The 22192-nt window shown below is 41.7% G+C and overlaps 1 protein-coding gene across 1 annotated transcript in view; it reads left to right on the top strand.

Moving 5' to 3' along the window:
• Positions 1–7407: 7407 nt before the first annotated feature.
• The window catches only part of MAPK12 (mitogen-activated protein kinase 12), a 42801-nt gene continuing 28016 nt past the window's right edge, over positions 7408–22192 (top strand). Inside the window, exons 1-4 of the mRNA XM_074870090.1 lie at positions 7408–7584; positions 8359–8488; positions 18376–18434; positions 20171–20282. Of these exons, the coding sequence (XP_074726191.1) occupies positions 7469–7584; positions 8359–8488; positions 18376–18434; positions 20171–20282 (417 nt within the window). The 5' untranslated portion in view covers positions 7408–7468. The remainder of the gene's footprint in view (positions 7585–8358; positions 8489–18375; positions 18435–20170; positions 20283–22192) is intronic.

Here is a 22192-nt window from a genome sequence, read left to right as displayed (position 1 = left end):
ATTTTTCAGAGATACTTAATACAGTATTGTTTGTCTTCTTTGAGAAATTTTCCATCTTTTCCCTCTAGAAAATGTGCTCCTAATTTGTGGACTAAGTGGTTGACTGTTGTTGATAATGTTGACCAGTTATCCAATACTTTTATCAGTGGAATACAGCCACTTGTATCCAACTTTCTGCAAGGCATCTTAACCTGAAAGTAAATGCCTGTGTGGATTTCTTGTGAGTCCTCAGAAGTGTTGTCTGACCGTCATTACTTCGGCTTTTTATGAAGATGGATGAGGCCTGTAATGCTCATGCAATGACTGAATTTCATGCTAATATAGGTGAAAAGGTTGTAAATTCTTAAATTATTTGTCTGACTACATAATGAAAATAATCACTTAGTCATGTCAACTATATTTTTTCATTTGTTTGTTTACCATTTAACAGAAAAGTAGCTCAGTGATTTATTTTCTCTGAAATCTGATAATGAGCTTGCTAGCCTGTTCTGCAGCTCTATTTCCACTGGAAGGGCAAGGACGAAGTAGAGATTTCACAAGAACCTCCTGCATCCAATGATAATTAAATTAGTGTGGGCTTTGTCCCACCATTTGTTTAATCTGGTTTCCTGGCTCTGAGGGTGGCCGTCACCAAATGTTTCAAAGGATGTGCAAAACTCTGTGGTAGGCAAAGACCAGACGGTCTGCTCTTGCCATAGTTCTGCTGCTTGAGGTAGAAAGCTTTATATCACTTCCAAAATTTGTTCTTCTGGCAACTCTGAATCTTCCTCTGAATATTGCCTTTTACATTCAATGATGTAATTTCTTCTAGGAGATAAATTATGTAGGAAGAATACGATCATAGCCACATTAAACTAATCAAAGGTGACAGTAATGGGTAACAAGAGCTCAGCTATTTTTAATGAAATACCATCAAAACCCATAAATCATCTCATTTTAATGTCAAGAAAAACAGTAGGCAAAGAGACATCTTTTTCCTACATTTGCAAAATGAAGGTGATTTCTTAGACCTCAAAAGCCACTAATTAAAGTATTTTTCTAGAGCAGGTAAAAGAATCCCTTGTGGTAATACAACGTGGGACTTCAATGTGGTAAATTTATCAGTTTACAACAGCAGGACAGGGTAATTGCAAAGCGTGTACCCCACTGGGACAGAAAGGTGGAAGGCTTAGCACTAACAATGCTTATCGTTTGAACACAGATGGAAAAAAACATTTGTCAACCAACACAAACAGGCAAATGGAGGTAAACTTCTAGGAGTGAGGGCTTTGTCAGGCTTGGTGAACCTGTAAGGCAGATCACTTAAAAATAAATTTTAAAGAGTAAATAAATATAATAGGATTTTATTTTATAAAAATGTATTTGATAAAAATGTCTTTAATGAAGGCATTGTTTATGTGGCCCAACTTCTATTTGCAAAACTTGCCATGGAGCCTGCTTAAACTGGGGTTTTAATCTCCTTCCTGACACCACTCTTGCTCTCATTATTACAATCGTGCCTCTCTGTCTTCTTACACGTCACATGTATGTTTGAGGAGAGCATCACAGGTTTTAGCCCACACTTAATTAGGGTGCTCATCATCCCTGACCACCTGCGAAGCACAGGAGGGACCCTGGGAGGAGCACGGCTCAGGCTGCCACTGGGGTAGAACGCAACTCTCCGAGGGCTTTCTCTGGTTAATTACTGTCATTGTTAACAATTTAGTTCTAATCTGAATTTACCTAATTTCAGCTTTCAGTCACAAGAGCTTGTTATCCCTCCACCTACTGAATTGAAATCACTTCTAGTATTTATTATCTCACTCTATAATAATCAGTGTTAAGTGCAACCCCAAGTATAGTAATTTTATCATCACTGGAAGCAAAAGGAAGAAGTCTTTTGCATACATCTCAACCTTTTGACATGCATAAGTATACACTACACTTCTTTTAAAATCTTCATCTTTATTTTTTAAGCTCTCTGCCTCATCAGCACTGAAGCCCAGCAGCAGGAAACTGATATGCCACAGCCAAAGCAGAAATAAAGACAAGACTAAAGAAATCTCCAGTTTACAATGTGCTAATGGAAAGAAAAACCAAGGATGGTTTAGAGGAAAAGCACAGCATTAGAGGGTATCACATGCCATAATACACAAAATTCCCTCCTCCCAGAACAAAGTGGCTACCCAAATATGAAACAGCAGGATTACTAGTAACTTTGGGCATTTATACGGGGAAAAATAATAGGAAATTAGGTAATCAACACTGATATATGAAAAAATATATCATGCAACAGCAGGTCAAGAGCCATTAATTACCATTGTTGCAGAATTCCCATTAGTGCTCTTGGCGTGTTTTTGATGTGGTGCAAAAGATGAAAGCAAAATGCAAGGAGGGTCACTACGCTGCAGGATCCAACACAGCGAGCTCACCCTAGGGACAGGAGGGGGACAACCCTTTCAAGGACAAAATGCTGGCAGCAGAAGCACCTTTGACAGAGGTGGGGAGCAGTCAATACAAAAAACACTTCCTTCCTTTCTTCCTGTCACATGTGCTCCTAGATCATCAACAGACCTCCAACGTTCCTGAATCCCGGGACCTGGTCAAAGATGAATCTGTTCAAAAGTGCTATATTCAGCTGCAGGCACTTAAACTACTTAAGTATCCTTTGCTACAGGTGTAAATTGCTGAACTGGCCCAAGAATCCCTGACAGATGAGCAGCAGTAAAGATTTAGCTCTTGCTAAAAGAGAATTGCACTGTAAATTGGGTAAATTATGTCCTTTGGTAACAGCAGAAAGGAATTCAGTCTCGGCAAGATCAGTCTCCTTAGGAAGGAATTAACAGCAACACCTCTGTTTATTTGCTTTAAAAGCAGCTGCTTGTTTCTCTTACATGTGAATCATGCTGCTAATGTTTATGGATTTAGTGCAGCTCTCTAAAGCTGGTCCTTAGAAAATCAGCATGCTTGCACGAGTGAGAGTACCAAGGGTCATTAATTTATGAGTCTAGGCAAAAACCAAAGTTTTTAAGGGACTAGTACCAAGAGACTCAGAAAGTTGCATTAGTGTAGCTGCCACTGACCTTCTTTCTGAGTTAAGATAAAATAGTGAACTTATAGGCCTAAAAGGGTCTAATTTTTCACTGCAAGTAGGGAATATATTGTGAATTTCCTATGTGAACACTGATATTCCAACCAATCCACCTCTTAAGCCACTAGATGGGAAATTTCTATATAATGAGCGAAACCGTTCAATTAGGCTTCAATCTTGCGTGCATACAAATGCTTCATTTTGCACTCACACAATCCCCCAGCTTCAACTATTGTCACAAATTAAGATGTGTACCATAGCACAGAGGTTTTAGCTAGTCCTTTTAGGTTCCAATTTGATCACAAGTAATACTGAACACAGTACTGAATCACAGTAGCATCCCTGAGACAAATATACATAAAATCTGCTGTAACTAGCAGCCTCCACTGAGCCATACTTTGCTCGTTATAGAATAATATCCTGTAGATCAGCACTAAAATGCACTAAGATAATATATTCCTATTTCATACTCATTTTATAATAGAGCCCAAAGGTTCAAATCAATAAACCCTAGTTATGTTACATTCTGTGCAAAAATAACACACCATACTCCTGTCCTGTCCAGCTCTATCATTAGGTTGAGATGGAAAGACAACAGATGAATGCAATATTAAGGAGGATGGGAAAAATGGGGTAAGAGTACCACCGAATTTTTGGTGATTTAAATGAGTAATGTGTACAGCTGTGTAATGACAAATGAGTAAAGCTATCAATCAGTGACAGCCATTAACACTGTTCATATGATTTTTGTACTGACATTGGGAAACTCTTCAACACAAGAGCATTTTTTACTTCTGAGCACAACTGCATCTCAGACTGCAACAATCTCTGATAGTTTAAAAACTAAACTCCTACAGTTTATTGTAAGAATGAGTATGAAGAGGACCTTTAGGCAGGCTCCAAGGAGAAAGAGGAGAGTGTTAAAAGCAGTTGGTTTAATCACAGCTGTCTGCTACCCTCTACACCCGGCCTCACTTCCTCCCTCACAATCAGGGATAATGGGGTAGTAAATAGTTACTTATTAAGTTCTCACTTGATCTCTTGAAAAAATAGAAAAGCCAGTTTAAAATTTTTTTTTTTTTTCAAAAAAAGCACTTTGGTGGTGCGTATTTATTCCCTTCTGCTGACAACTGAGTGCTCTCGCAGCATGGCAAGGCCCCCAGGGGTGCTCAATGTCACAGAAACTGGAACTGAAGCACCCTGCTCAGGGGTCAGAAAGACAAAAACAGAAAAGTTGCAAAACAGTTGGCAGCAGCTCCACTGGGGAAGGGTGGGGACACAATAGCATGGGAATATTTTCAGATGAAAACTGAGATTTTTTTTAAATTTAAGCTTTACTTCTTGTTGTAATAAATAAAATGGACTTAACTTCCTCCATGGCAACATATTTAAGTAGACAAGAACAGAGTACTCTTTGAAGGTGGGGATATAGAAAGCTGGCTAAAAATAATATTCTAGGAACCAGCTTTTGACAGTTCAGCGAGATTTTATGTTTATTGACATTTAAGGTACATTTACAGAACTAAATTATTTATATGTGTATCAAGAATAAAATGACTATGTGAAAGACATCTTATAGACCTAAACAGACAGAAAGGTGGGAAGATGCTTGATTTTTCCAAGGACTGTATGATGTCTGCTTTCCCCTGGTTGAATCCATGTTGACAGTACCTGGACTGGGGATCAAGGTCCCAGTCCCTCTCCCTACTCATGCAGATGCACCCTGTTCACCCAGGACCTAGCAGCCAGCCTGCAGTTCAGCTCCTGACTGAGCTGTGCCATTTTATCACTGCTAATTAACAGTTTGTTGTGAGCAGCGTTGCCATCAAAACTCTCTCACCAGATTCCATACATGCAGAATTTCTCAGGAAAACATGGTTAGCTTTCTCACTGCTCCCTTGCAGAGCTGCTGCTCCAGCACTGAAGCCTCACGTCCAGACTGGAGTTTAAATTGAGATCTCAGTTCCCAGCGGGATTAGAAAGACTACTATGTATCCCATCTACCGCATATGCTTTGCAGCTGATGGCAACCTTCCAATACATAGAAAGTTGGCTCTTTGGAAAAAAAAAAAAAAAAAAAAGGGTATCAAAATGAATGTTTCTTCCTGGTAAGAACCTTCCCAAGCTTCCCTTTATGGATAGGCATTAGAAAAGTGGGATTTTTCCATCATTAATGCATTTATTACTTTTTATTCATGATGTCTGAAGAAGGTCCCTTTTTGTTCCATAAATTTTACAATAAACATATGCTCAAAGCAGAAACATCTGATAGCATTCCTTTTTTAATTTAGTCTATCAAGCACACTTTGCCTGGGATAAGATATGGCCATAGTATCCTATTAGTCTCATTGAGACAGATTGTCTTTGGGAAAACACATCCCCAAGTATCCAGCCAAGCCTTCCAGGACGCTGAGGCTCGTGCATTTCGTGATGATGCTGTAAGATCTATCAGCTGTGGATGGATCCAAGTTTCTTATCTCACTCCCTTCACAGACACTTTTTATGGTTTTATTAGACAAACCTTCTCTTGTTACAACAGTGCCGATTTCCTAGTCTTTTCAGTAAATTTATCAGTTCATCTGCTAGATGTGTGACCTGATGGGGAAAAGTGGTCTTGTATTTGTCCTACACTGCTACCTCATCCATCTATAGTAAAGGTATACTTAAATACTTACATGAAGGAAAAACATGGGAAAACCAGCATTGGCCAACTTTGACAATGAATTTAATATATCTCACACAAGTTGCCCTGTAATATTCTCAGCTTCTGCACAAGAGTGACATCTTAGTGCTGGGTTAGTAGTTTCATCTACTGTATCAAAATAATCTACTTTCTGCCTTGATAAAAAGCCTGCATTAACAAAGCATCATTTTGCCACAGCTGGGTAAAGGGAAAGTAGGTGAAGGGTCAAAAGCAGAATTAATCCTTACTGTATTAGAAACATACATATTTGTCATTAAAAGTAACTTAACTAATGGACTGTCTCAAAACTCAGTGAAAGCTGCTCTATCCCTCACCTTGCCTGTACCACATTTCACTCCAGCCATCATCTGAATGGCAAACACAGCATAAAAGTGATGTCAGAAATGTAAAAAAGAAAAAAAATCTGCTGGGACACTGGATTTTAAAGTCAAACGTGTATCATTAATCTAACACTTGACATGAGCCTCACATTACCTGCCAAATGTCAGAAGGCTGCTTTCCATTCTCACTAAACCAGAAGTCGAAGAGGTCACAGGTCAGCAGAGAGCAGTGGGGGAACACCCAGCTGTTGCGTGGAAGGATGCTTTCCTCTTGTACCCGACACATCAATATCAGGAGGAGGGAGGGGAGGGCTGCTCTTCTGCATTTGGTAGTCTGGCACGAAAAGGTCTGGGCCCACAGCAGCTACCAAAAAGGCATCAGGAACAACGAAATTTGGCCAGATTGCCCCTTTCTAGCTAAGCCACAAATTGAACTCCAGTGACAGCAAGTCTGAATTATCTAACCTCAGCAACATTGCTCAGGGGTGAAGTCAGACAAAACAAAGGCTTTACCAGACCCTGAAGGACAAGAATTTTAATTATATTCACACAGAGAACATGTAAAACATTTTTTCAAGCAGGTCTTTGCCTTACACGTGCCAGTCCAGGCCAATTTACTATAGAGAGACTGAGAAGGTCGCTATTCTCTGTACTCCAGCACTGCAGTTGCTTCAAGCTGCTGCTTGAACTGTTTGATACCGCACCAGCTGTGCACGGGGCCACTTGCTCTGAGCAACAGAATCAAGTGTGTGCTTGTTTCTACTTAACTATATGAAATATTGTTGAAACTTGGGGTCTGACCCAGAGATGAACTGGGAAGCCCTCAGCTGCGCACCTTCGTGCTGCGGCCATTTGAAAGCTCGCTTTTGTACTGCCAGCTCTCCTCAGACTCAACTCCTTGCCACTTTCATGTACAAGTCGGCTGCATCTCACCTGATCTCACCACGACGGCAGAAGGCGCCCCGCGGGCAGCGCCGCACACACCGAAGGCGGGCTGCGATGGAGTTGCTTCCAGCTCCCCGGCACGGACTTGCGCAGGCAGCGGGAGCCGCCGCACCTGCCTCCCGCCCGTGCGGGCTGCGCTGCCGCCGGGCACGGCCGGACTGGCCGCCTCGCTGCCCCCGCCGGGATACCCGGCGGCCGCCGCCCCCCGCGGAGCGCGGCCCCGGCGGGGCGGCCCCGGCCCCGGTCCCGCCGGAGGAGGCGCGGGGCGGGCGGCCGGGCCTCCCGCGGGGGGTGCGCGGGGCGGGGGCGGGAGGCGCCGCTCGGCCAAGCCCGGCCCCTCGCCGCAGCCCGGCTCGGCGGCGCTGGCCGCTCCCGCTCCCCCCCGCCCGGGCTCTTTGTCGGCGGGTGCCGGCGGGGGGCCGCAGCGCCATGTCCTCGCCCAAGAACGGCTTCTACCGGCAGGAGATCACCAAGACCCTCTGGGAAGTGCGGGACCGCTACCGGGACCTGCAGCCGGTGGGGTCCGGCGCCTACGGAGCCGTCTGGTGAGCGGGGCGGGGCAGGGCAGGGCAGCCCCGGGGAGGGGGGGGGGGCGCGGTGGCAGCGGAGCGCTGCGGGTGCCCTCTGCCCTGGGCCGGGGGGACCCGGCGCGGCCCGGCCCTCCCCCGCGGTGTTCCCTGCCAACTTTTTCCGGTTGTTGTGCCTGACCCGGCCGGCCCCGCCCGGTGCTGCCGGGCCCCGCGGGGGCTGAGGGGGGCGGCCCCGCTGCCCACCTGGCCGCCCCCGGGCCGGGCGCCGGCAGGCGGGCTGTGCCGCCGGGGGCGCCCGGCCCTCCGTCTGCCGCCTTCCGTCCCACGCGTGTTTTCGTCCCCGGAGCAAGCGGAGCCCGGGGCGCCGCCCCAGCGCTGCCCGGGGAGCGCTGCCCGCGGCGGCCGGCCCTGGCCCGCGGTTTCCCGGGAGTAGCAGCGTCCCCAAACCCGGGGTGTTGGCCCTTGGGACGGGGCACCTGGTGTGGGTTCGGCTTGTGTTGGGGTTTGTGGGATTTCATTTTGGTTTGGGGGGTTTTTTCCTTCCTCCCAGATGTTCCTCCTTGAAGCTTTTGGAAACTGGGTACTTTCCATCGCAGGGCCTGGCAGCCTTTTAAAGGAATGGGGGGTGCTTTGGGGAGGTGTCTCCTCCCTTGGCACAGGGAGGCCACGCAAGCACCGGGCAGGCCGCAGGGTGAGGGCTGGGTAGCGCCGGGCAGGATGCGGCCACTCTCCAGCATTTGTGGTCTCGTTTCAGTTCTCACTCACCAAACTCTTCCTTTTCCCTTAAAGCTCAGCCGTTGATGGAAGAAGTGGTACCAAAGTGGCCATTAAGAAATTGTACCGCCCGTTTCAGTCTGAACTCTTCGCCAAACGAGCCTACCGAGAGCTGCGCCTCCTGAAACACATGAAACATGAAAACGTGAGTTCGGTCATTAGCAGATATCCCCCCCGAGGCCACAGTTTACACACCCTAAAAACAAAATTGTGCAGAGTTGGACAAGGCAGTTGTGTGGCTGCATGGAATTATAGAATTTTTCAGCCTGTCTTATGTCTGTCTGTCCTTTATCTACAAACATCAGTTCGCACAAACCAGAATATCCTGTGGGAAACACTGCTTCATTTCCATGTAGGAAAGGTTGGGTGGGGAAGGTTAGGACCATGGTAGAATTTGTGCTCAGAACTAGTGAGAGAGATTAACAATCAGAAATTACAGTCTCCATCACTATGTTCCTGTGAGGTGCAGAAGAGTGCAGAGCCTGGGGCTGTGCCAGTGGGTCTCAGGTGCCAGCATCTCTTTTTTTTCTGAACTTGCATGAAGATGGCTGTGGTGCACATGTATATCTTTGGGGAGGGGGCAGGGTTTTCCTTTTCTTTTTTTATTGATTCATGAAGCATTTGAAAGTTTTGGGCTCATACTAATGTGAAACAAGAGAAGTTCATGAATGACTAAATAAATTGCTTTACTGGGAAGCAGAGAATAGGATACAGAGCTCTGCACGGAATCCCACATAATGTGGAAGAATAACAGCTCTAGAAAGAAGTGTTGAAAGTGTCATTGAGATACTTAGTCCCAATAATACTTAGTGGTTTAATGAAAAAAATGAGGAGAGATTTGTGTGAAAACAGTTTTTGTGGAATCAAAGCATGGATTCCAAGTGAGAAGGGTCCCAGTGTGGGCTTGGACGATCACAGTAGTGACTTTAAATGCTGTTCATGAAGAATGCATGTAAAAAAAAAAAAAAAAGAGTTTGGAGGGAGTTGTTAAAACAATGGTTAAAATCTGGTTTAAAATGGTAATAATGTGGGAGATTAGAGCATAGCTCCATTCACATGGCCTTCAAGGAAAGCTAAGAGATTGAAAGTGACGATGAGAGAAACTGGTAATAGCCCGTCATTGCCATTTAACATTATAGTAGTAAGATTGTTAGTACCAACAATATCTAGGTTCGTTTTGAAGAATAATCTGTGGGATATCCTGACTATCCAGAATATAACAGACCTTTCTGTCGGCTTAAGAACCAGTGTGCCTGTTAACATTGTAGTCTGAATCTTTTAAGACATTTGATCGTTTTACTTGATAATATCTTTGAAGTAACCGCATCGTAACCACTGCTGTATGTGCTAAAGAGTTAACGTTTGCAGGGAACTTCTGTGTCATGCATGGGCTTTCATACTCTCAGCATTTTCTTTACTGAACATTTGGGAGCAGAGCAGCTTGTGCAGTTGCCAAGCTCCTAACTGTGTCCAGAATTTTGAGATTATTTTTCTTCCATTTCCCAGAATAATCTGTTGGGTAGCATATTCCACTCTTGGTGGTTTTCATGCGGTGTATGCCCTTCAGGATAATACTCTGGAACCCCTCCATGGACTCGTTTGATAATTAAAGAGTCTAGAAGAAAACGCTCACTGGGGAACGTAAACACAATCTGTAAAAGTTACAAATCAATATATATGAAGGAAGGGAATAATTTATGGTCTTGGGAAACAGTTTGGGCTACAGGAAGAAGAATATGGTCTACATACTGAGGAAAAGTTTTACCATGAATTATGGCATCTACTCATTAGAGAACAAAGACTGAATAAATGATCCTTCAGGGATTCGTGGGCACCGTGGAGGCAGAAGCTGACTGCTCCACCCATCCGCAATGAGGCTGACATGGCAGTACAGCCCATCTACCATCTCAGCCTCACACCCTCTGTCAGTCGTTTCGCCCACAGTGAATTAGGAATAGCAACAATGCCTTTTAGGATTTCTAGTCCCTGTGCTGATCTCAGGATACTTCTTTAGCTGCTCCACCCATCCAAAATTAAACCAGAGTGGCAGTATTACTCCTGATCAGGATTTTCAGCTCCCACTTTGATCCACCACCATTCTGTCAAAGAGCCTCTTTTTTGCATATTTCCACCAAAGGATCGATTTACAGGCAGACAGTAAGGTCCTTTCCCATTCACACCAGCAGTCCACAGTGTGCTGTACACACCTTTCATGATGTGTACAGTAGTCGGACAGCTGCCTGTTCTCTGTCGTTACCATTGTGGGTCTGCCAGTGGAGTTTTGAATGGGCACCACTCAGGTGGGTCCATATCTCCTTAAAACGGAAATTAGTAGAGTAGAACAGTGATTAAGTGTCTTCCCTGATTTTTCTGTTAACTAACATGTTATAGTATACTTCTATAAAATAGCAGTTATCTATCTTTCTGGCTGTACTATCAATACAACTGCTATTAAAAATTAATAAAACTGAAGTAATTGTTTCAAAGACCACAATAAAAAAGCGATGCCACTGTTATCTCTGTCTTGGGTGTTGGTAATCTTAAGTATGGGGAGGATGTAGTGTGTGATAGCTGGTCTAATGGTATTGCCACTATGGATTAGACTTGGGTTATTGTTGCAACATTGCACTAATCTGCCCGTACAAATCCTCATCTTGCTTTTTTCGTATTTCAGGATATAAACTATTTCAAGGTTCTGTTTATTAGATAGTTAAAATTACATCCAATTCGCTCTTCTGATCTGTTTTTCTTTCAAAATTACTTCTGTAATCATGATGCATTTGATGTTGGATTACATGAAGAGCGTGATGTTTTGTTTGTTTCACCATGATTAACTCTCAGTGGACCATCTCTGCCCTTCATAGCTTTCGGGGAAGTGTTGTGTTAAGCATGTAGCAATACATTATCACAGTTTATTTAACTTTATGCTGTATTCAGAATGATGGAAGAAATTGTAATGGTCTGTCACATTGTATTAAAAATAGCATCTCTGATCCTCCATTAAGGTAGCAGAAGATACCATTAAACCTATGCCACAGTGATATAATTCATCAGCTTGTCATGCTCCAGTGAAGAAAATGGAGGAAAACTTCTGCTTAATACCCTGGGTGACCTCCATTATAGACCCTTTGAGGAATATGCTCATCTCCTTAATGTGGAAGGGTTTTAGGATGACCAGTAGTCCTGTGAAAATGAATACCGGAGTCATCCTACTAAATTTTACTGGAACTGTATTTTACCTTGTAAGGTAAACTTAAAGGGTCAGTTTGCTTGTCTATTTAGGCATTTTCGGGAGGAGGCAACTCTGGTTGCTGGCATGACCATCTTACATTATATATGCTAGACATTTGTTCTCCCTAATGGCTCTCAAGTGGGACATTGCTTAAATGTAGTGAGGAATATTTCTATGTAAACTGTGCAGACTTGGTAGCATGGGACTTCTCATCAACCCTTTGCAAACAAATGCAGGGGAGAAATAGTGTTGAGGACCATGGGGCAGAGGCTGTGTGTGAAGAGAACGAGACCTGTCTGTTAGGAGATAAATCACTGTCTTTAATGGCACTGGTATCCTTTTTTCTTGGTAGGCCTTTTAATTTGAGAGGAACTGGGATGTTTCAGAAATATCATAAGCTACTTCTACTGCTAAGAAGCAGTCTAACCCAGATCAATTCCTTAGACACTGCCAAAAAGAAAAGTTAGTTTCCAGTGGGATAAGCTGCCGGATCACTCTGTAGCTGCATAAACAGATACTCTGGCACAAGGGAGGGAATGGTGTGAAAATGAAGAATAAAAACATCTAAGGCAGAATGAAGAAAGCTGTGTTTCGGTTTGGGTTTTTTTCTTCATTTATTCATGCTAGTTTGAAGTATTCATCCCACCACAGCCTTAGCAGCTCTTGGTTCTTTCTTTGGCATCTACTGCACCTTGTATAAAAGAACAGACTGTTTACCTTTATGAAGTTTTTTTCAGAACTGCTGCTTTTTTTCCCTGTTTCTTTTCATTTTGAGTTCAGTTAAAGTGAGGGCCCTTAAAACTATTGTGACTTTGACTCAAAACCAAAACCAGTGAAATTATGTTCAGCGTGCTAACTTTGGCCCTGGCCTTGGCTCTCAGACATTTGCATAGCTCTGCATTCGTGTATTCTTCTGAAGTTAATGGAGATGTCTGTGTGTGTAAAGCTAAACCCAGACAAGTAAGTGGAGGTGCAGAACCTTTAGTTTCATTTGGCAAATAACTTGGATTTTACTATGCATTTGGACTGGAAGTGATACCACTTTTGTTGCAACAACTGCACAGTGGCTTGTACTGGTCCAATCCTGCCCTTCTCATCTCCCAGTTTGCTAACAGAAGTTTTGAAGTTGCCAGCAGGTGTGCAAAATAGCTGGTATGGGGAGATGACAGTGGAGACAGGGAGAGAAAAGCAGTGGCTCATGTGATGTCTTGTGTCAGAACAGAGTGCAGATTTTATCAGTGTGGTACATGCATGTGTGTGTACATATGTATATACCTATGTATACATATAAGCACCCCCACGAATTCTGATGCAGTTCCACCAACTTAAATTATGAATGTGTTTCTGCCATAACATTTTTGACAAATGCCCATTAAACGTTTCTTGGGTTAGTTAATATTCTACAGATGTTTTCCTGGAAACCCTGTGTGTAAGAGGCAACTGCAGTTATTTGTTTAAAGGTACTTTATGTTATGCTCTCATTCATTGCTCTGAGTGGAAATTATTCTCTGGTGTATTCCCACATCTGAAGACCAGTGTGTGTTTTGCATTATGAGAACCATGTAGCTTTTTTTTCCCCTTTTGGAAGGAATTCGGGTGTCCAACAGACACCAAATTGTGTGTCTCTACAGTTATGTTATTGAGGATGATGCAGTCCTTCACTTTTAGGTTGGCTAATATTTAATTCTGCTGATTTCTTTATTTTGAAAAAAATGTTGGGCTTTTTATTTACACCTACACAGTGTCAATGCAGGGAGGAGTTTGTTCCAGAGAAAATAGTGGGGCACTCCATGTTCCTCCCTGAGAAAATCTTAAAACTGTCACCTTTTACAGTTCATCTAGCCTGATGTGAGCATTGGAAGAGCAACAGCCTCTGCAGTGTACAAAATCAGACCAGCAAGGGAGTTGTAGATGAGCGATGCCTTTACAGATGAAAGCATGCTCACTGTGTTAGAAGAGGTTTCCCGCAGCAAGTCCTGCAGGACTGCACTAGCTAAAAATTCACATCCTTTGGGTGCACAAGTGCCAGTAAAGTGCAGTTCTGGAGTCCTGGCTGGAGATGACAGATCTCCTTATGGGTCCTTATGAATGCAAAAATACAGTTATAAGTGGATAGTTTATTGCTGTCAAAATGTTGTAGGGGAGAAACATTCCTGGCTGCTTTTCTGTGGGCTGAAAACTTAGCACAGCTAGGGAGCTAACAGGACACCAGAGTCACTTTTTTTGGTACTCAAAAGCCAATAAATCAACATAGTGGTATTGCTTTCACTTCTGCTTATTTTCATAAACCTGCCTAATAAGTGTTTTATACAGGCTGGGCTTCAGCTGATAGCCATTTATTCACACCTCAGCCTTGGGTACTAGTAAAGCAGACTGATTAGCTTAGTTCAGTAAATTAAAATAAGGAAGACAACACTGAAACCCAAACCTTCTCTTTGGATTGCTATCCAATCCAGAGATGAAGATGTGTCTGCCTGCAGGATTTGGATCTGTCCAGTGTTACATATGGGTCCTTTGAAAGAAGAGTACGGTGACACTCATGGGTACAGCTTATGTCTGGTAGTGTGCCGACTGGCAGGAGGAAAGGAAAGGAGCTCTCAGTCCATCAGCAGGCATCCCTCCTGTCATGTAGCAGTAATCAGTGAGGAAGAAAGGTGACTGTGGTACAAGCTTTGTGCGTGGTTAGCTAAAATTTTAAAAAGATTGAGACTTCTTAGTATGGTAAAAGGATGCAGGTGCACTGTGATGTGAAATAGTGCAGGAACATGACGTTGAAGCTAACCCTGCAGAAAATTTAATGCAGCATAATGTGTAGTTCAGTGCACCCAAGCGGGGATCTCTCTTAAAAAATGTACTTGCGTTTGTAGCCTGAGGGCCAAAGCCATTCAAATTCACTGTGTTTTCATGCTTAACATCCGCAAGAGAAAGCAGCACTTACTGTATAAGAGACATAACCTACATTACTTATTAATTTATACAAGATCCAAGTCTTTCATTGATGTGGTGCTGCTTACATCAGAAACTTTCCTTAACAGACATGCAGCGGTCCTTGAATAAAAGTAATCCAAGACATGAAAGTGCAGGGGAAGATAGAGATGAGGAGCTCTTTGCTGTTGTGCTCCACTGCTGGAATAATGTTTGAAAAAGAAGGCAGCTGAGAAGGGAAGGGCAGAAACCACCTACCAGCACAAAGCTGTTATTTATTTGTTGACAGCAGTTAAAGTTGGTCAGAATGGTCAGTATAAATGTCTTGGGGGATGGATGATAGGGATGAGAAAGGCTGGTGACACTGCTGCCCATCCCCCACTGGCTTCACAGGAAAGAGACACAATCAACAAAGTGAAATATTGAATAAAAGCATACCTGTGGAAAAAGAGTTAGACCAGTAGATGGGTGGTTTTGCTGTTACTGTGGTTTTGCTTTGCAGAAAGATGGGAGAGACACAGTATTACACTCTCTCCTTGAGACACAAGCAAAGAAGGTACTTCAGTGGAGACTGAAGAAATCCTAGTTGGCATTCAGTCAGATGGGCAGTAGGAAACAAGGTACTTCCTTTGTGGGCTAATTCATTCTAGAAATTGCCTTTTGGCAGAGTTAATGAGTCAAAAAATGAGACCCTGAAAGGGCAGCGCTGCTGCAGGTTTCCATAGATGCTTTTCATTGCCATCACAGAGTGTTCTGGGTTTGTTCCTTGGCTGTGCTTCCGTCCCTGTAGTATCTGTAAGTGTGCTGAATTAACACCAAAAATAGAGCTACAGAAGGTTTCAGAGATACCTCTGTTACATTTTGTATAGGCCCTACTATGAAAAAAATTATTCTTGTAATTGGTTTACAGTAGCTTACTTTTGTGCTGGGATGTTATCTTTAAGTATCATAAAGGTTTTTTATTAATACTGTATTTAATTGAGAGCATTTTAGACAGATGCAAGATTTTTATGATATTATAGAGGAGGGAGTTTCCTACACTTTGTCCAGTTCTTCTCCTTTTCCTGAAGAAGTAGCTGAAGTTGTATCTTCCTCGGAGGATTTATTTTATCCTGTATCTCCTTGTGCTTAACATATCTGCAGAAAGCTGTGACCTAAATGGATATACTAATGACTCTTCCAGTACAGGAAAATCATCCCAAAATGTAGCTATTAAATGAAGATCATTGAGGAAAAAGAAATAGGTCCCTCACTTTTATTTTTAAATTGATTAACTATTAGTATGTCTTACCATTTTGAACACTAAAATGGATTTCAGGGTTTTTAGGACACTTGCTTTGTAAAGCAATAAAAGGAGTACTGTGAAATCCTTGGCATGTTAGAAGAGTTTTGTGGCTCATTATTTTAAATTCCCTTCAGTGGGAGCTGAGCATTGGTCTCAGTGGTATTCTTCACCGCAGAGGATTTGCAGCAATGATAGGCTTGTCTCCATGAGTTTGCAACCTTACTTCAGAAGTAATACATACTGTATATCAGGCAGCATTAAGTAACTACTGGGAACTCTGTTTACTTGAATGAAGCAGCAGTAAAATGTTAGTGTACTTAATTAAGTGTGTCTTGGGGCTGGTATGTTCTTTACGAAAACGTGTTCCTCATGCTCCTGAGTTTCACAGCAGGTGCCTGATAATGCCTCGGCACACAGAGGGATGCGGTATGGTGGCTGCACCATTTCGTCCTCTGCTGTGTCCCTTCTTTTTATTGTGGTGTCCCTGTGTCTTTCACTGCTACATTCAGACATGATGGGGTTTATTTTCTTACGTTTCTTGCTTAGGTAAATGAAGGCATGGAAATGTCCTTGAGGAGTACAAGCAGGACTTCTGAAAAAGTGGGGCTTAATAGGGAAAGAAGTGGATATTGGATAAGACTACTGTTAAAACATTAACTTCCTTCTTTTTAATACTGAAATCTTTGGAGAGCACACAACTCTTCTGGCTATGTATGCTCTGTGTGTGTGTGTGTGTACACACACTGCCTTAGGAAATGCCCGTAGAGCTGCATTATGCTCCATTGTTGTCACATACATCTTCTGAATTCCTCTCTCCTCCCTTTTTCTCCCTGCCTCCACAGAGAAATTGAAAGCCTCATGTAAAACTGTCATGCAAAAAAATAAGAATAAAAAAGTTCTTGCTGTAATGTTAGCACTGAAGGTATTACTTCAAATAATAACCACATCCTCTGTGGGTTTAATTATTGTTTTATGGTAGTTCTATTATTCTTATTTAATTAGTTTCATATAACAGTCCTTGGGAAAATATTATTAGTGATTTTTTTCAAAGATATATGTGGCTACAAAGAAAAAGAGTTGTAATTTTCTGTCTTCGTCTTTATTAGTTTTTCTATCTTGTTCATCATTATGAAATTTTGATAATATCCAGGCTAACTGTAGTAGTTCCCCCTGAATGTGGAAAAGATAAAAATATGTGCAGTAAGGATTTCATCACAGTTGGAGATTTTTATTTAAAGTTCTAAATAAAGGAAGTCACCCTTTCTTGCATTTTTTTTCCTGCGCTTCTGCTCTCACTTCTCTTTACTTTCATGTACTTTTTTTTTAAAGAACTCTTGTTTTGTGGAGCAATTAAGCCATAGTAGTAATGTCCAAAATCCATCTAGATTGTTATCAAAGTGGATTTTTCAGCCCTCCTCCTGCTGTTTTGATAGTAACATCAGACAGCATAATATGCCATTACCCCAGTTCCTTGCTTGCAGTTCCTAATTTTAATCAGTTTTAGTTTAATGTACAATCTGATGTCCTTAAATTGTAGGGCTGTGGAGATAGGTCTGAACAAGGTTATAAAGATTATTAGTCTTTTAGCTGGTTTCCAGCAAACCCCAGCACACTCCTATCCTCATGACAGCCTGCATCTGGGAAACACCACGAGCAGGCCGGGGCTTGGGAGGCTTCCTCCAAGTAGACAGAAATGGTCATGAATTAGTAGTAGAAGAGAAGCAACTCTAAAAGCCTGTGCTATTTAGGCACTGCCTGGATTAAGCAGCATCCAAGCTGAGATCTGGCTTTAGACAATTCCAGCTACATCTTTTGGAGCATTGAGTTCTGTATATTTAAATTTCTGGTGTTCAATGGGAGAAGCACTGGCAGTTACCATAATGCATCTAGCCAGTTGGTATAGCTCCGCTGAAAGCCATGCTAGTAGGAAAAACAGTGGTGGGACACGTGTTTTACTAGATTGAACTTTCTCTGTTGAGTGATAGAATGATTTTGTTTGACAAAAATACTATTAAGGAGAACTTAAGGTATAAAAGCCATAGTAAATCATATTAAGCTCTTGATAATTTACTGTTTATAAATAGTTTAATTCTAGTTTCTTCCCTGTACTCCCAATTAGATATTGTAGTCTCTGTACCTAAATTACCCTGTTACTGAAATTAGAACACGTTTAAAGTGTTGTTCTTTGTCAGGCGGCAGGCGCAGCTAAGTGAATAGCACGACTGCTTCAGGTTATAACCCAGTTTGTCTGGTTTATTGACACTGCAGTGGATCAGGTTAAAAGATGCTCTCTCCTCTTACATTAAACTGTTAACCTCTGAACTTTTTGTTCAAGTAAATACTTTTAAAATTTTTTTTTATCACAGAGTCAAACAGCCCTCGGAGTTATAAAATTCAACACATAGCAAATCTTGGTGTTGCTAAGCAGGCACTACTTTAGGTATTCTTTCTGCCATCTTTATGCCTGTAGCTAATGTGTCACTATGGAAATGTTTCTGATTATATTTTTTCACTTATGTAATTCAGGAATTTTTGTGTTAAATCAGTATTAATCTTGGTTTTTTTCCTCTCCCCCCTTCCTTATTTTTAGGTCATTGGAATATTGGATGTGTTCACACCAGATGTAACACTGGAGAAGTTTAATGACTTGTAAGTTCTGAGTTGTTTGTGTTTGGGAGCAGGGCATTGTTGCTTGTGCAGGAGGAAGGGTTGTTGCTTTTTTAAATGGAGAATTCCAAAATTGTTGCTTCATGGATTTTTTCTGAATTTCCTCTTAACATAACTCTTATGTGCAACTTCAAACTTGGCATACCGAGGTTTTCAGATTGTCGTTAGAACCAGTTACCTATCTTATAAGGTGTATGCTTCTTTCAGCCCTTAGTAAATGGCAGTTTGGTGGATTTCCTAATTCACCTTTCTGATTTCTTACCCTAAGGCCCAGATTGCCCAAATGGTAGGTCAATTCTTAACCCAAGCAAGTAGGCTGAAAATGATTCCTGCTATGTGACATGTCTCAGTGTGATCCATCCTAATTCAAGAATTATTTAAAAACTGCTGATGCTGCTGAATTTTTTAGTGATTATCTGCACAGTGGTCTGTTGTACTGCCTGACTAGTTTCCCAGTCCAGTGGTCTGAACAGCACATCATATAGATCGTTTCTAGCACCAGGTATGTACATCTCCCTGATCTTTTAGCAGCATCTCAGACACAAGATATTTATCATGTCTGCTGTTTTGCTTGTGGATCCTGCTGCAATTCTTGGGAATTAGAGCCACTAGAGAAATAGTGGTCCGAAGTCCCGTTGAGCTTAATGTAGATTTCATGTTACATTCATAGAACTGTTCTGGATTTCGTGTTAGTGTAGCTATGTATCAAAAACAGCCTTGCATATTTCTATGTTAACAAAGAAAGCTATTTGACAGGAAAATGTAGAAAATTAAGTAGAGAAAGCATGAACCATATGTTCATATTGTTGTTAATAGTTACAATTCTAATAGAATAAATGAAGTTTTCATACAGGTTTAATAGTAGAAATCAGCAGAATTGTAATTTGCATATTTTAACCAGAGGAAACCCGTTTAAGTCTAAATAATAAAATTTGTAGCTATGAAACAATGATCACATCTAATTCTTCCCTTCATTAAAATTCATCTGCTCATCTTCATAAGAGGAAAACTGATGACTTACTTTATCCTCAGGTGCCAGACGTGACTGGTTCTATCTGTGTTCAGATCTGACTTTAAGGATAGACTCTGAAGAATGAATTTACCACAAGCAATGTGAAAAACAGTTTTGGATCTTAAGGGAAGATTAACCTTCAAGTGCCAGCTTGGTATTCTCAGGCTTTCTGTTGCTGGTGTCCCTTACCAGTACTACATACTGAAGATCCCAGCTTATTATCCCAGATGAAAATTAATGGAAGTTATTGTTGCCTCCTAATTTGATCATCTCTATTTCTGTTGTGTCTGACCTTGTCTATTTGAATGAACCGTCTAGGCAGTTTGGTTGCTGCTCGTTCAACGCTATGGCCGTGATTGTGAGATACATAGCATTGTGTTAATGTCTTTGTTTTCTGTGTAGGTGGCTGTGAAATATCACATGCCTTTTGGGTAGGTTCTTTCTAACTAGTTCAGAATCTGCACTCTTCTGATAACTAGCAACTTTCTATAATCAGGATCAGGGTTAGGCAATACCTCTTTATGACAATCAAATTAGATAAAATCAGAGAAACTTGGAGGGCAGGGGAATGATGATGCATTTGTTTGGTAAATGGAATGATCCATAATTTAATATTGCCACTGAACTATAACATGCAATGATGTTTCAATTTATTTGACAAATTAAAGTTATTCTGTCCTTTTTCCTTTCCTTTTTTTTTTTTAAGCTACCTTGTCATGCCATTTATGGGAACAGACTTGAGTAAGATAATGAAGCATGAGAAACTAACTGAAGATAGAATCCAATTCCTGGTATATCAGATGCTGAAAGGCTTAAAGGTTTGCCATTTTTATTTTGATTTCACAATCTTTTTTCCTAGTAAACCATTATGGAGAGCTATAAATGCTTATTATTTGAGAGCAGGATAAAATTTATCTCACCTTGTATAGTAAAAGTAATGACATTCTGCATAACAATTGTTTTGTGATGATAAATGTTATCTTGGGTTTTTTGTATGATGGTTTTGTCTGTGGCTTTTTTCAAGGAAAAAGAAAGGATAATAATTCAAAATCTATATAGTACATTGATCCAGGATGATCTTTGTTTCTTTGTTTGAGTACACCAGAACATCCCTGTTGTGATTTTTAGTTGCCTTCCCCAGTAGTTGATTGTGGTGCTGCTTTGCCATATCTCTTACTGTGGCTAGTTAGGGAGCATAGAGGCTAAGAATGAAACCACTGTTGAGTTCAGAGGCAGGACTCCCCTTGCCTTGAGCCCTCAGCTATGTCATCAGCTTCAAATGTCTCTAATTTGAAAATGTTTCTGTGGTGTACCAATACTGGTCTGACACACTGTTGCTAAGGCACTTGGCACCTAACTTGCTCTAAGTGTAGTATATTTCTGTGCTCTTCTGAGGAGCATATATATGTATGTATGTATATATGTGTATATATATGGGATTGGGGGGGCTGTGGATGCATATGTGTGTATTTATGTTTATATCATACCTATATGTATGGTATATATGTATATGGTATATATGTACCATACATATCTGTCAACTTGTAGGTGTGATATTTTGGGGTGAAAGTCTTGACACTGAGAGTGACTCTGAGCCCCGTTTACTCCTAGTGCTCACATTGGTTTGGGAAGTGTTCAAGGATCACATCAAGTGCTGGTTTGGTCCCTATGTGTTGAAAGTCCAGTTCTGCAAAGTACTAAAGCTCATTGCTAAATTTAAATCATTGGGATTATTTCTATATTGAAATACCTTTCTGAGTCAGATGTCAGAATGTTTTCTGTGAAATTGAAAAGTATGTGTCCTGTGTATAACATGCATGTAAAGTTAGAGTCTCTAAAGTCTTCAAGTCTGGGACAGCTTGGATAAAGAGGAAGGACTGTGGAATTTTGGTGACAAATCTGAGTGGGAGGTGGCTGAGAGGAGCACAAATAAATCACTTACAAGCCCAAACTAATAGGCACCGGAGTTAAACAGCTGTGAAAGATGTCAGAAGGGAGTCCGCTGAAAGAAAATAAATTTTTAATGCCTTTCAACAGACTCACTGAGATTGAAAGGGGCCTCTGGAGACTGTATAGTCCAACCCCCCTGCACAAAGCAGGGTCAAACTGAGCAAACTGTTCAGGAGCTTGTGCAGTTGGGTTTTGAGTATCTTCAGGGATGGAAACTCCACAGCCTCACTGGGCAACATGTTCCAGGGTTCAATCTCCCTTACAGCAAAATAAGTTTTTCTTATGTTTAAATGTAAATTCCTGTGTTTCAACTTTTGCCTTTTGTCCTTTCACTGGGCACTACTTAGAAGTATATGGTTCTGTCTTCTTTACTGCCTCCGTCAAGTATTTATGCACATCAATAAGATGTGAGCATTTCACCATGAGCATTTTCGCAGCTAAACAATCCCGTCTGTCTCCGTTTCTCCTCTTGTATCAGATCATCTTCATGGAGCTTCACTGGATTTGCTTCAGTGTCTCCCTTTAACTGGGAAGCCCATCACTGGACACAGCACTCCAGGTGTGTCTCACCAGAGCTGAGAAGAGGGCAAGGATCACCTCCCTCAAGTTGCTGGCAATCCTCTGCCTAATGCACGCTTTTGGTTGTCTTTGCTGCAGGGGCACATTGCTGACATTCAACTTGTTCATCAGGTCCTTTTCTGCGAAGCTGGTCAACCTCCAGCCTGTACTGGTGCATGGGATTATTCCTTCCCGGGTACAGGATTTTGTTGAAGTTTTG

Source organism: Strix uralensis, chromosome 5, assembly GCF_047716275.1.
Source record: "Strix uralensis isolate ZFMK-TIS-50842 chromosome 5, bStrUra1, whole genome shotgun sequence".
In the NCBI taxonomy this organism is placed as follows: domain Eukaryota; kingdom Metazoa; phylum Chordata; class Aves; order Strigiformes; family Strigidae; genus Strix; species Strix uralensis.
This window is presented reverse-complemented; position numbering and strand designations above follow the sequence as displayed.